Source organism: Equus przewalskii, chromosome 27 (assembly GCF_037783145.1).
Source record: "Equus przewalskii isolate Varuska chromosome 27, EquPr2, whole genome shotgun sequence".
Taxonomy (NCBI): domain Eukaryota; kingdom Metazoa; phylum Chordata; class Mammalia; order Perissodactyla; family Equidae; genus Equus; species Equus przewalskii.
The window spans coordinates 37019314-37033418 of NC_091857.1; the positions used below are offsets into that span (position 1 = coordinate 37019314).

At 51.0% G+C, this 14105-nt stretch overlaps 1 protein-coding gene across 5 annotated transcripts in view; it reads right to left on the minus strand.

The window, feature by feature from the left end:
- TMPRSS2 (transmembrane serine protease 2) overlaps window positions 1–14105 on the minus strand; it is a 33402-nt gene that overhangs the window by 5001 nt on the left and 14296 nt on the right. For all 5 annotated transcript variants that reach the window (XM_070597894.1, XM_070597893.1, XM_008538249.2 and 2 more), the window contains 6 exons: window positions 8613–8739; window positions 7435–7545; window positions 4879–4922; window positions 3730–3895; window positions 2229–2404; window positions 1002–1097 (listed from right to left, as the gene is read on the minus strand). In XM_070597894.1, coding sequence (XP_070453995.1) covers window positions 1002–1097; window positions 2229–2404; window positions 3730–3895; window positions 4879–4922; window positions 7435–7545; window positions 8613–8739 — 720 coding nt within the window. The remainder of the gene's footprint in view (window positions 1–1001; window positions 1098–2228; window positions 2405–3729; window positions 3896–4878; window positions 4923–7434; window positions 7546–8612; window positions 8740–14105) is intronic.

The window sequence follows — 14105 nt, forward strand, 5'->3', positions numbered from 1 at the left end:
CACAGTAACCTACTTTTGACCAGATGCCAGGATCCCCAGCACCCCCAGCGCTCTCTGCCCAGATCATGCGGTCCTTGGACTTTTCACCTTGTTTTACAGGATCTGTGTGTGTGCCCCAAGCACTTTTTGGGAGAAGGATGTAAACGGTATATAAAATGCATCTTTGTACCACTCAGCACTTCCACATTTCATACAAGTGGAATAGCCAGCATCCCTTCCTTCGAAAAATATTCTCTAGGATGAAAGCAAATCAGAAGTGAAGGAAGCTGTGGGGGCCTGCGGCCGGGGAATCTAATTCCTCGCCCATAGCTGTGGCGTCAGGGCCAACGGGTAAGAGCTCAGACAGCCTGCAGATGGCCATCTGGGGGCACACAAGACGATCTTCCTGAGTCCATCACCCCTCAGCCACCAAGGGGCAGGTGGACTTCTAGGGTGGCCCATTAGCAACGACAGGATGCAGAGCAATATCATACCTCTCACATCTATAAGGCCTGTGTGGTTCAAAAAGCAGTTGCCACATGTTGTTCTATTTCATTTTTTTTTTTTTTTTTGAGGAAGATTAGCCCTGAGCTAGGGTCTACTGCCAATCCTTCTCTTTTTACTGAGGAAGACTGGCCCTGAGCTAACATCCGTGCCCATCTTCCTCTACTTTATATGTGGAACGCCTTCCACAGCATGGCTTGCCAAGCGGCGCCATGTCCGCACCTAGGATCCGAACTGGCTAACCCCGGGCCACCAAAGCGTAATGTGTGCACTTAACCACTGCGCCACCGGGCCGGCCCTGTTCTATTTGATCTTAATACGAACCTTGTGTGTTACGTACGGTAGGTACAATTTTCCCCATTTAACAGATGGGGAAACAGAGGCACAAAGACTGGGCAACTTGCCCACAGTCATCCAATAATTCAGTGGTAGAACCAGGACTGAAACCCGACCTCCCACTTCTGAATCTAATGCTCTGTCCCGTGGGACCTGCAGACCGCAGTGCCCAGGAGCCCCACCTTTCTCGTAGGTGGCGCCCCACCCGGAGATCCAGCAGGACTGTTTCGGCTCCAGCCTCATGCCCGGGTTCGGCAGACACACTGGTTTCACTCTGTCTGTTTCAAGAAGAGAACACACCGTGAGCTGTTCTGGTCTAACGGAAGGCCTCTGAAGACAGTCTCCCCTGCACCTTCCCCACGTGGCATCGCCGGGCCTGAGACCACCACCACCCCGCCCAAGGAAAGTTCCGGATGCCAACGTGCCCTGGCACTCCCACTGTCCCTGCCCGGCCCCTCCTCCTAACAGCAAGACATCCCCCTCTGGAAATTATGCTACTTATCGCTGGAATTATTGGCTAACTCTGCTTCTGAAAATACATAATTAACTTTTTTTTAACTCAAATCTTCAAAAAATAGAAATTAAAAATACACAAGGTCTCCAGGTGGCAGAGGGCGGAAAAGACACACATGTGGGCGCTTCCGGCTCCCCACTCGGAGGCCCGTGTTGGAGACGACCTCCAAGAATTGTTTCTCCCATGTCTATATTGTTTCCCTGACTTCACTGCAAACACCTTGAGGGGGGAGGTGAGATTTTGCTTCTTCTGTCCCCTTGTGGGGCTGGAACATTCCGGACCCGCTGATGGACCAGATCGAGGCTCAAATAAGAGGCTATGGGAAGTCACGTTTATTTTAAATTGTTATTACTTTAAAGTATCTCATTTTCAGAATTTACGTGAAAAAATAAAGTATCTTTACAAATCATAGATCAGTAGTTCTCAAGTGGAGGTGATTTTGCCCCCAGGGGACGTCTAGCAATGTCTGGAGACATCTTGCTTGTCGCAGTTGGGAGGTGCTCCTGGTATCTAGCGGGTGGAAGCCAAGGACGCTGTTCAATATGCTACAATACGTAGGACAAAACCCCCACAACAAAGAATGACTTGACCCCAAATGTCAGTAGCGCTGTGGGTGAGAAACCTTTTCTCGACTTTCCCATGTTTTCACCAAATCGTCCCTCTCTACAGTGGAGGAAAAGCACAGCGGTCACTGCTTCCCTCAACACGCCACAGGCACATTTTTGGGTGAGGTCCTCTGCCGAGCCCTGTTCTATCAGCCACCCCTCCTGCCCGCACCCTAACCCAACTCAAATTCCTTCCTTCCGTTCGTCACGGCACAAGTTTTAATCCCTCCTCCTTAAGATTTGGTGGAAGTCATTCACACACCCGGAGCCGCATGAAGAAAGATAAGTACCGTTAAAAGTCAGAGGGGCCTCAAGCTTCATCAGAGCAATGTCATTGTTCTTGGTCTTGGAATCGTAATTCGGATGAGCAATCACTTTTCCCACTCGGTGTCCATTTTCGTAGAACATTAAAGATTGGCTCAAAATGCCTGCGAAGGCTGTCCAGTACCGGGGGCTGTTAAGCGGCCTGGAAGACAAAGGTGAGCCCCACTCAGCGTCTCTGAGCCACAAACACAAAACACTCATTCCGATCATCTTCAAAGGAACTAAGACGGAGCCGCAGGTCCCAGAGGTGACACGACTCACCAGGAGCCACATGGCAAGACTGGCGAGGACGTGGCTCAGGCTCTTCTCTCTCCCTCTCTCACCGTGGCCTCATCCCCCCCCCAGCCCTCTGCCCAGCTCATGCTTTGAATCCCGCCCCTCCTATGCTTCTGCGCCAGCCCACAAGCCCTCACAGTTCCAGGAACACGTTTTCTTGGGCCTCAATGCCTCCCTGAGGTTTCAAACTCTTTTCTGGCAGGACTGGGTCTGTCTTACTTACCACTATATGCTGGAGCATTCCTGGCACACAGTAGGTGCTTAATAAATGTGCAGTGATGAACAGACCAGGTCTAACAGCCATCAAGGCATTGCCTTATCTGGGTGTTTCCCTTTAAGAGGATCCCCAATCCTCAAGCTGTCAGAGGGGGTGGATGGAGGGAAGGGAGCCCCCTTGGGGAACAAACACCGCTTCCTTCTGCCTTCACAGGCCCCCTCGGGAGGGGCAGGCACACCTGGCCGACAGGTGCAAACACCACCATCAGACACCTTGAGTGCACTGTCGGAAGCCACACAGCCGGGGAAGGGCGGGGCCAGGAGCCGAGCCAGGACCGGCCGCACTCTAACCCAGAAAAAATAGCTCTGATCAGTGAGGTTTCCTCCAAAGCAGGTATGTGACCCAAACACTCTACGTTTAAGAAAAAAAGAGGGGAGACGGTATCTTCCACAAAAGCCAAGGCGGTAAATAATGGCTTCCCCCATCCCTCCCTCCTCGTCTGTGTGGGCAACCCTGTGGCCGAGGACACTTAGCTAGGGCCACAGAGAACCTTCTGCTAGGACAGGGTGAGGTCCCTGAGCGTGTATGTATGTGCTATCTCCAAAGACAAGCATCCAGGAGGGACCAGAACTCCCAAGATGGCAGGGGCTCCAAGAGGGGTGGGACTGAGCTGAGAAGACAGCGGGCCAGAAGGAATTCTGCTCACAGCAACCCCCCAGTCCACACTGCATCCCTGTGCCCAGAACCCTGCATGCAGTGGATGCCGAATGCATGCCAAATGGAGAAGGGTCTTGGCCTCACTTCACCAGTGTTAGCTCACCTGAAGCGGGTACCATTAGAATCCCTACTTACACCCAAGGCAACCGGAGCTTGAAGAGCTCAAAGACTTGGCTCCACGTCACCTTGGCCACACAGCCCCCTCCAAGCCCAGGAGCCCTCGCCCCCCAGCACCCTCGCCCACCCTGTGGACTTACGGCTCCACGCAGTGGGCGGCGGTCACGATCCACTCGGGGGTGATGATGGAGCCTCCGCAGACGTGGACATCCTGGACGTGCAGACTGACCTGCCAGGGCCACTCCCCCAGGGCCGCGTTCGCCCCGCCCACAATCCGGCTCTGTTGTTTCGAGGAGACCCCGCACTCTGAAGGCGACAGGCGCGACCGTGAGCAGAAGCAGAGCGGCCCTGCCCCGGGCCTGCCCGCAGCATCCACCCAGGCTGGCTTTTGCCCAGAGGTCCCACCAGGCTGGTGGGCAACTGTAGCTACCTGTTGTTCCTGTCTGTTTGGGGTCTGGTCTCTTTTCGGCTGAGGGGAGGAGAGGATGCTCCTCTGCCCCGCCCACCCCACCCCGCCTCAGGCCCCCAGGAAGCACCACTTCTGCTGGCACGGTGTGATTCCAGATCCCCAGGTTCGGGTCCTGGATAACAAGGCCCCGGGGTGTCCGTGAGTCCTGGAGGGACTGAATGCTCAGGGGCCCTAAGATTCCTGAACGAAGGAAAGGAGGGCTTTCCTCCTGTGTGCTGGTCTCACCCCCCACGAGGTGGGAGGTGTGGGTCAGAAGGCGGGGCGGGCATCCCGCTGTCTTGGTACCTAAAGAAGCTGGAATGGAGCCTGGTTGGGAAGCTACTGCGGGACCCCACCCGGGAGCGTCTGCTAGTTTCCCCTCTTCAAACTGAAAAGCTGAGCTTCAGGACCAAGATCTCTATGGGAACAAGACGGGGCCGTCCGTCCCAGAGAAGGAAGCACAGGGACGATGCTTTCCATATTGATAAAAGGTTTGCAAACTGAGCTACCCAAACACAGGGATGAGGACACCCACAGGGCCTCCAGCTCCACCTGAGGGGGGAGCCCAAGAGTGGAGCCCGGTCAGTTTCTTGAGCTTGCCTGTCCTCAATGGGACGGCTGCTTCTTGGACCCAAGGGTGAAGGTGTCTCAAGTACATCAAATTGAAGAAAGGAGCTCCTTGGGCAGAGCTGGGGTACCGAGACGGCACGAGGCCTTTGGGCACAACCCATCCCACCTCCTTTTCTCTCCACATCCCCCAGAGACACAGGGGGATGCGCTGCTGAAGGTACGGAATGCTTCCTATTTAGAAACACAAAAAGGAGAACTGAGAATCACTTACCTATACAGCGTAAAGAAACCACTTTTTTTGAAGAACAGACATCACTATAAAAAAAGAGGGAAAATTCCGGTCACAAGACATGAAGGAGACTCAACTCTCAAAATACTTAGAAATGAGTATTTCATTCTAGTGTTCTCACTCCCCTGCCTCCCCAGATGTTGAAGGGTCCATGACTGAAGACTCGAATAAGGAGAGTAAATCTATATGGGGACGGTGGTAAAGAGAAGACACTGAGTCAGAGTACAGGGTTCAAATCCCAGCTGGGTGAACTTCGGCAAGTTACTTAACCTCTCTGTGCTTCAGTTTCCCCATCTGTAGAATGGGCTAATAAAAGCACTACCTCATAGGGTGGTTGTGAGAGTAAGCACACAATAATGTCAGCTACTGTTTTTATTCTTGGCATTTAAAATCATCCTCTAATTTTGTAAGGAAGCCATTTGTACACTTTCGGTTTCCTGTGACTGCTTTCCATTTATTGCACAGAAAATGATACAATCATTCATTTGCTGCAGAGCAGAAGAAAAGAAAATTTACTCATTTGGGACATAAACATTCGAAATTACGGATGAAAAAGAAAATAACCAATGCGAGCTGTTGTAGAGCAGATTTTCCCCTAATATACTGAGGAGGAGGGAAGCAACCCCCGACATCCTGGCATTCACAGCTGGCCATGCGCTCTGTGGAGCACAAACAATGTCACAGAGCATCCACACTGGGCCAGACCCCTGTTACATGACACCAACAAGCCCACTGCAGGAGTCTGTCCGAACCACACGGTGCCCAACAGCCCCCTCTGCTGGCCAACATGAGGGACCACGGCTTCTTTGCTCGTCACCGCTGTAGCCTGGCTTCACCCAGCCCGCCTTCTAGAAAAAAAGCATTAAGACCCCAGTCACAGCTCACCCTCGCTTCCTGACAGCATCCAGTCCGGAGCAACGCCCTGCTTCCCTGAATCTTCCCCCAAATGATGCTACATGAGCCCAAGTCCTATAAGAAGTCCCTTCCGACACCCTCGTACTGAGATGCCCCATGGTTCCAAGGACATGGTGTGTCTTGGTGGTCTTTGGCTGAGGGGCATGGGCAATGCCAAGAGAAGACATGTCCCACTAAGAAAAGATGTTTTCTAAGAATTAGAAAGTCAGTTCTCTACATGGAGGCGCCAGTGTGCAGTCACCAGCTCCCGGGCACCCAGAGGTCACTCAGAGGAACCCAAGAGGAGCCGAGAGATTTAGGTATCAAAGGGCAACTTCTGGAAGCAAAAAGGAAAGAAGTCTCCCCGCCCCCTCTACCCCCACCATGTACACAGGACCCCACGTGCGAGGCAATGGCCTCCAAACCCTGCAGCCACCTTGTGAGTTCCTAAGGCCCTTGCCAGAGACGGCAGCCTCCCCTCCCCGTGTAACCCAGAAAGACAGAGAAATACTCAGCGTTGACCGAGAGCCTGGGCGGCTGTGTTTAGCTTCCCAGCGGGCCAACCGCAGCCCGGCTGTTTTGATGGGCACACCTGGCTGTGCACGCCCCTCCTCCTGGGCTCACCCCGTCACATTCCTGGGGACAGCCAGGCTCCGTGGCGGCTGGGCAGAAGTCAGCCCCCCAGAGACCTCAGCTGGCGGCCACCAGGAATGCAATCCTGCTTCCGGCCTCCCACTCACAGGAAAGGAGGGGCGGCATGGTGAGCTCATCCTCCCCTAAAAAGCAGCACCTGGCACCTGGCCCACGGCAGCGAGGTGATGGCCGGGCCGGCCACCTGCAGATGAGTGACAGGGACCTGGGAGCTGAGGAAGCCTTTTCGAGAAGGACACTGTGTGTCTTTCACATTAAAGAACATTCAGATGATAATGATGATCCGAGGGAGACTGCAAACATTTTAAACGCATGCAAAGCAAACGAGGAGTGTCAGCCCACCGCTCTCCCCAGCCTCCGAACCAGTTAAGCCATCAACCCTGGGACCTGTTGTTCTGGTTCATTTCCACACACTGGACACACAGTGACCCGCCCAGGGCTGCAACTTGGCTTCAAAGTACAAGAAATGTCAGCTGAACTGAACTAGGCGGTCGCTGCCAGGCCGCCGGAACGCCGCCCACCCCTCGCACGGCATCATCTGATACTACGTCCTGGGGCAGAGGGACCAAGCATCCTGGCTGCCTGGGACTGAGGGGGCTCCTGGGAAGCAGAATTTCCAGTGCTGAAACTAAGTCCCGGGCGACCAGGATGGTTGATCACCCCGGTTGGGACCACAAAGCTCTCTTGGATTCCTAGAGACACACTCTGACACACAGTAGGTACATCTCTATGTCTGAAGAGTAAAGAAAAACCCATAAAGTGGATCTCAATGTTGCAGCGTCATCCAGTGCCCTCGAGGGCACGGGCAGAGGGCACAACCGAAATGGCAGATAATCCTCAGCTGCTTTCCGAGAATGAACCCCGAGCTGCTCAGAGCAATGAGTCCTGCTCAGCATCCAGGCTCCTCCCACTTGGGATGGTGATTCCCCACTCTGTCTCCTACTCATTCTCATCATAAAATTTTTCAAAGGAAAAAAGAAAATCAGTAAATACCTATGGTACAGTTTTTTATAGAGATCGATATTGTCGGCACTTGTGTTCAGCTTCATAAATCTTGTGGCCCCGCTGTCATCCTTTATTCCTTGGCTGGAATAAAAACTATTCCTAAAAAGACAGAAAATCTTATTTAAAACAATGGTTAAGCCATAAGCAATCACAAATCGTCTGCTATCTCATAACGCTTCTCATCAATGACGTTCAGGTTAAGAGGGACACCTTAGCATTTTGGAAAACAAAATCCCAAATTCTAATCAAGCGACGCTGTGTCATAATCATTTCTCAATCCGATAACCCGGAAGTGTCAGGTAAAAGTCCTCTGTCAGTGGGGTTTCTAATCTAGTTTGGGTTAGGATAAAGAAACGATGAGGATAGGGATGTGCCAGCATGTAGCATCTAACAAAATTTACAGATGTTAAGATGCCCCAGTTGTAAAATACAGCTAAGATGCCAACTGTCTTATCAAGTGGTAATTCATTTTGAAAACTGGCCTATAGGGAGAGCATTCTAGAAGTGCACAGAAGTCACATGGGGGCACTCCAAGGAAGAGAAGGTGGCGGTAAAGTCACACGGCCTTTCCCCATGAGGCCAGAGGGCTGCCAAGCTCTCCCCAGAGGTGCTCTGGTGAGCCCCGGGGTGGGACTCACTGAAGGGACGGTCCTACCTGCCTCTCGCACTGATGCTGTGGCCGCAGGCAGGAAGGAATTCCCTTACATAGAAATCTGACGATAAAGCGTCTCCTTCAAAAGCCGTCAGCGCCTCCCGCACGCGGGCAGAGGAGGCTGTGCAGGATCTGATCCCTCTGACCTTCCCCCGGTCCTCCCCACTCCCCCCCAGCCCCAGCCCCACCCAGGGAGGGCAGTGGCGTGAAGGCTTCAACCCTGCCTGGAGGCCCCGCAGGAGAAGAGCCACTCAAGGCCCTCAGCCAGCACCCTGGATGCTGGTGATCAAGGCACTGGACAGTCCCGAGTAACCAGGAGTGGATGGAGGCCCAGGAGGAGGCAGGGCTGGGCGGCGGCTGGCCACACACACTAGACACCCGGGAGCGAGCCGGTGGGGGAAATATGGTGGGCATGAGCTGCACCTGCTGGTTTCCCCATCGGCTTAGGGAAGGAGAGCTGTCCGAGGTGTTCGCGTGCAGCCCCGCCCCCGGGGTCGCGGGGCTCCAAACTCACCCATAGCCCATGTCACGGCACACGGCTCTCCCATAGCTCTCGCTCCAGTCGTCTTCACACACGGGGTGCCAGGACTTCCTCTGGGACGAGTACACCTGGAGGATGAAGTTCAGTCCATACAGGCGAACTGCAGGAGGGAGAGGTTCCGTGAGTCTCCGGGGTCGTTCCACCTGCTCTGGACCCCCCCTGCCCCGGGACACCAGGGCTCGGGAGGTGGCGGCCCCAGGTTCCCTCTTCCCCACGAGCACCGACCCCACACGAGGGATGCTGCGAATCTATTCTTTCTCCTATAAAAAGTGCTCTTTACCCCAAAGAATTGAAAACAGGTGTTCAGACAAACACCTGTACACAGACGTTCCTTAGCAGCGTTACTCACAATAGCCGAAAGGTGGGAACAACCCAGAAGCCCAGCAACAGACAAATGAACAAGGTATGGTCTATCCACACAACGGGATGTTATTCTGCCGTAAGAGGGGATGAAGTCCTGACACACTATGACACACATGAGCCTCGAAGACGCTTCACTGAGTGAAAGACGCCAGACACGAGGCCCACATCCTGCATAGTCCCATTTCCATGAAACGTCTGGAGTGGGAATCCCACAGAGACAGAAAATAGAACAGTGGCTACTTAGGGCCTGGGGTGAGGGGGTGCGGAAGGAGGGGTGAGGGGGCCATGGCTCAGGATTTCCTTATGATGCGATGCAAATATTCTGAAAGTGACTGTGGTGATGGCTGCACGTATCTGTGAATATACAAAAACCACTGAAGTGTACACTTTAAAAAGATGAATTTTACCGTATGCGAATTATATCTCAATACAAGTATTTTAGAAAAAATAGATGAATAAGATCAACGATTTTTGGAAAAATGCTCCTGAAACAATCACTTTGTGGGGCCAGCCTAGTGGCGTAGTGGTTGAGTTCGTGCACTCTGCTTCGGCAGCCCGGGGTTCGCGGGTTCAGATCCCAGGCGTGGACCTAGCACGGCTCATCAAGCCATGCTGTGGCAGCGTCCCACATAAAATAGAGGAAGATGGGCACAGATGTTAGCTCAGCGACAGTCTTCCTCAAGCAAAAAGAGGAAGATTGGCAACAGATGTTAGCTCAGGGCCGCTCTTCCTCACCCACACACAAAACAACAAAAAATCAATTACTTTGTGACCCTCTCTTGCCCAAAGCCTGGGTCCTGGCAGAGTGCCCAGAGACAGGGCAGGTCCCCTGGTGTAGACTCTGCCACTGAAAGTATCAACATTTTGCCCAAACAACCCCAGCCGTTGCGTTTAAAGAGATAGAACTTCATGAATATAGTTTAAGCCCCCTTCCTAGCCTGTCTGTTTCTCTCTCTCCCTCGAGGTAACCACAGTCCAGAATTCTGAGAACTTCACCCTATGGGAGAACGCATCGAGCGGTGTACTCACAGAGCGGAATCCTATCCAACTGGAGGATTAACCAGAGGGTCATGTGTTAACATGAACCATCTTGAAAACAGCGTTGCATAAAAGAGGGCAAATTGCTAAGTGTTGTGTTCCATGTGACATCACTTCCGTAAAGTCTAAAAGTATGCAAAACCGTGCTCTGTGGTTTTGGGGGGAATACACGTGGCTTAAATTTTAAAATGAGGACCTGGTTATCTCAGACCTCAGTGTCACCTCCCATCTGTGGCCCCTGAGTCACTGGACGGTTTGCCAAACATCTCGGGGCTCGTTCCTCCATGAAATGACCAGCCTTGGTCTGGTTACTTCCTGATGCTTCTGCGATGAGTGACTATACGTGAGCTGGCCATGTGTTCGGTGCGGGGATAAACAAACTGTGGTCCATCCAAATAATGGGCTATTAGCGCTAGAAAGAAGTGAGCTATGAAGCCAGGCAGAGGCACGCAGGAACCTTAAATGCATGTGATGAAGTGAAAGAAGTCAGTCTGAAAAGGCTACATACTGTATGATTCCATCTCTATGACATTCTGGAAAAAGCAAGATTCTGGAGACAGTAAAAGTCCAGGGCTTGCCAGGGCTGGGGCTGGAGGGCTGAATAGGCAGAGGACAGAGGACTTTTAGGGCAATGAAATTCCTCTCCACGATCTTAGAATGATGGCTACATTATACATTTGTCCAAACCTACCGTCCACATGCAAACATCTTATACATTTTTCCACAACACCAAGCGTGAACCCTAATGTCACTTAAGGACTTTAGTTAATAATAATGTATCAATATCAGCTCATCAATTGTAATGAATGTGCCACACCTAATTTAAGATGATAAAAATAGGGACCACTGTGTGCAGGGGGATGGGAACTCCGTACTGTCTGCTCGATTTTCTGTGCGTCTAAAAAATAAAGCTTATTACATTTTTTAAAGTAACTGTAATCAAATATATTTCCAAAGATAAAACTGACACTGTGACATGGTAGAGAGGGAGGGAAACATTTCCTTCTTGATTTGTGGATAATTTTAGGGATTTCTTTTCCTTCCAACTACGTGCAGTCAAGTGCTAATGAGGAAAAGGTGAGGGTGGATGCCCCAGAGAGCTGGAAACGGTCTCACGCAGTTCTTTTTGTGTGTGTGTTAGGAATTTTTTTCAGCTTTATTGAGGTATAAGTGACAAGTAAAAATTGTATATATTTAAGGTGTACAACTTGGTGCTTTGATGTATGTTTACATTGTGAAATGATCACCACAATCAAGCTGATTAACATATCCAGCACCTCACATAGTTACCATTTTCTTTTCTTTCCTTTTTTTTGTGTGTGGTGAGAACACTCAAGCTCTGCCCTCTTAGCAAATTTCAAGTGTACAAGACAGTACGTTAACTGCGTCTCCTCAAGCGGCCACAGAAAGCATAACAATGGATGTAGGAAGTGAACTAAGGTTAAGAATATACATGTACCCTTGGGAAGAAAGCTCTACACACATTCTTGAACGCTTTCCATAGGACAGGCAATGATCACTAGCGTCAGAAGCTATGCATTTCAATCGAAAATAATTTCCACTCGACAAGGTGGACAAATTAAAAGCACATCCCACGTGTGCTCTGATCCGATACAGAATACACACACAATGTCATGTTCATCTACTTTGTTTCGTGTGAACCACCAGTGTTGAAATTAGATGATACCAAATTGCGGACGGACTAGCAAACCACAAAGTCACAAAGCCTCTGACCCAGCGGTTTTCCTTCTGGAACGTTTCCTACTGATTTGCTCACGTGCTTGGAGCATGTGTGTTACAGCCAACGGTGGGCAGAGCCTGAATGTGCCCCAAGAAGGGGCTGGTTCAACAACGGCACGTCCACACAGAGGGGCACCGAGTGTGAAGCAGAGGGAAAGGGGGAGAAGATGGTGTCCCCACGGGAGATGACTTCCAGGATATGTCATCGAGCCTGTGGAGTCACCTGGATGATGACCATTGGGTAATGGAGGATTAAGAACGCAAACACATATTTGTTTTTTATGCAAAAACTCTCTGGAAGGAGAAGCAAGAAATTCATATTATTTGCCCCTAAAAAAAAAACGTGATTGGCTGGTGAAGAGGCGTGTGTGTATATGAGTGTGTGCGGTGTGTGTGTGTGTATGAGTGTGCATGAATGTGTATGTTGTATGACAGTGTGTGGGAGGGATGTGTATATGAGAGTCTGTGTGGTGTGTATGAGTGTGTATGTGTGTGAGTGTATATATGAGTGTGTGCATGTGCATGTGTGTGAGTTAGAAAAACAACCCAGTTCTTTCCTCCTCTCCGTCTTTGTTTCTTGTGTGTCTCCATTACTCTCACACAGAACACTTCACTTCTGACACTTCTGGTCACCAAATGTGTGGGGGTTTTCCTCACACCAAGCAATTCTCCACGACACCAGCTCGGTGTCCTACAATTTAATTCTGACGCTCTTTACCTGGAGCTAGCGTCAGATCCCACAGGTTAAGGGCTCCCATCCCACGTCAGACGCCAGTCACACGTCCAGGTTGTCACCTGTGCTTCTGACGGACCAGCTATAGATCAGAGTTCCCACAACTTCCTCCCCAGGTCCACTGAATTCGCATGAGCGATTTGCAGAGCTCGGTAAAACCGTTTACTGTTCACCAGTTTTTAATGAAAGGAGGTGATAGAGGATACAGGTGAGCACCCAGAGGGAAGAGGTGTGTGGGGCGAGGCATGTGGGCAGGGGGCGGAGCTTCCACGTCCTCTCCGGCTGCTCTCCCAGCACCTCCACCTGTTCACCAGCCCAGAAGCTCTCTGAACCCTATCCTACTGGGATTTATGGAGGCCCCATCATGTGGGCAGGATGGATCATTAACTCCATTTTCAGCCCTTCTTTTTCAACATCATGGGGGGCGGGGCCAAAAATTCCAAGCTTCTAATCGTGGCTTGTTCTTTCTGGTGACAAGCCCCCAACCAGGAGCCACCCAGGAGCCCACCCAGAGTCGCCTCATTAGAACAAAAGACGGTCCTGTCACCCAGGAAATTCCATGGGTTTCAGGAGCTCTGCGCCAGGAACGGGGGTGGAGACCAAGATGTATTTTCTATCTCAGAGTACGTGAGTGTGTGTGGTGTGTGAGTGTGTACATGAGAATGTGTGTGTGTGTCAGTGGAGTGGAGGAGGTGAGATTTTTCACTGCATACCCTTCAGTACTTCCTGAATGTTCTTCTATTTGAGTATATTAACTCTTAAGGTATTTGAATAAACACAACTTAAATGTTAAGAAGAAAGAGAGAGAGAGAGACTCTCCAGGTACCATAACGAGTTTGTCTTGCTGGAGTTTATTCTTTGCATTAAAAGCCATTCCATCTGATATCTTAAGCACACCTGCTCAGCTTCAAAAACTGCCTACTTTATTTAAGAAAATAGTGACAAATATATCATGACCAAAATAAAGGCAAGGCATGATGTGGAAAGTTTAAAGAGTGAGTGAGTCACTTCCAAGTGCAAACACTCCAGGGACACACGAGAGGCTGGGCCCTGGGAGCCCATGGGACAGACAGCAAGCATCGACCACAGAGGCGCAGGTGGAGACCGGGGCCCCGGCTTCCTCCCCCAGGATCCCACGAGCCGGGACCCACAACAGACACAGGTGTCACGACCTGGAAATGAGGACAAGCCGGCAAAGAAACCTCCCCAAGATGACCCGCAGAGAAGGGTCACCAGGAAGCAGCACACTGACTTTCTCCAGCATCAACTGTATCCAAAGTTATCAGTTCACAGAGGATACGACAGGGGTGTGGGGGTGAGAGATGCCAGCACTGCTCTCATAGACAAGCATCATTTTTGTTGTTACTGCCCCTTTACTACCCTTGAAATCACCTTCAAAATGTAATAGAACATAAAAAAAGCAAGTCCGGTGCCCACTCTGTGACCATAGATACATTTAACTTTAAAGGCGGTTTGTTTTGAAAGTAACATAACGCCTTCCAACTCCACATGTTAAACAGTTTGCTCATGTGAATTGCCGTGCGGTGATGTCTTGTGGCAGTTGGGAGCACACATGTCCAACTGACCCCTGA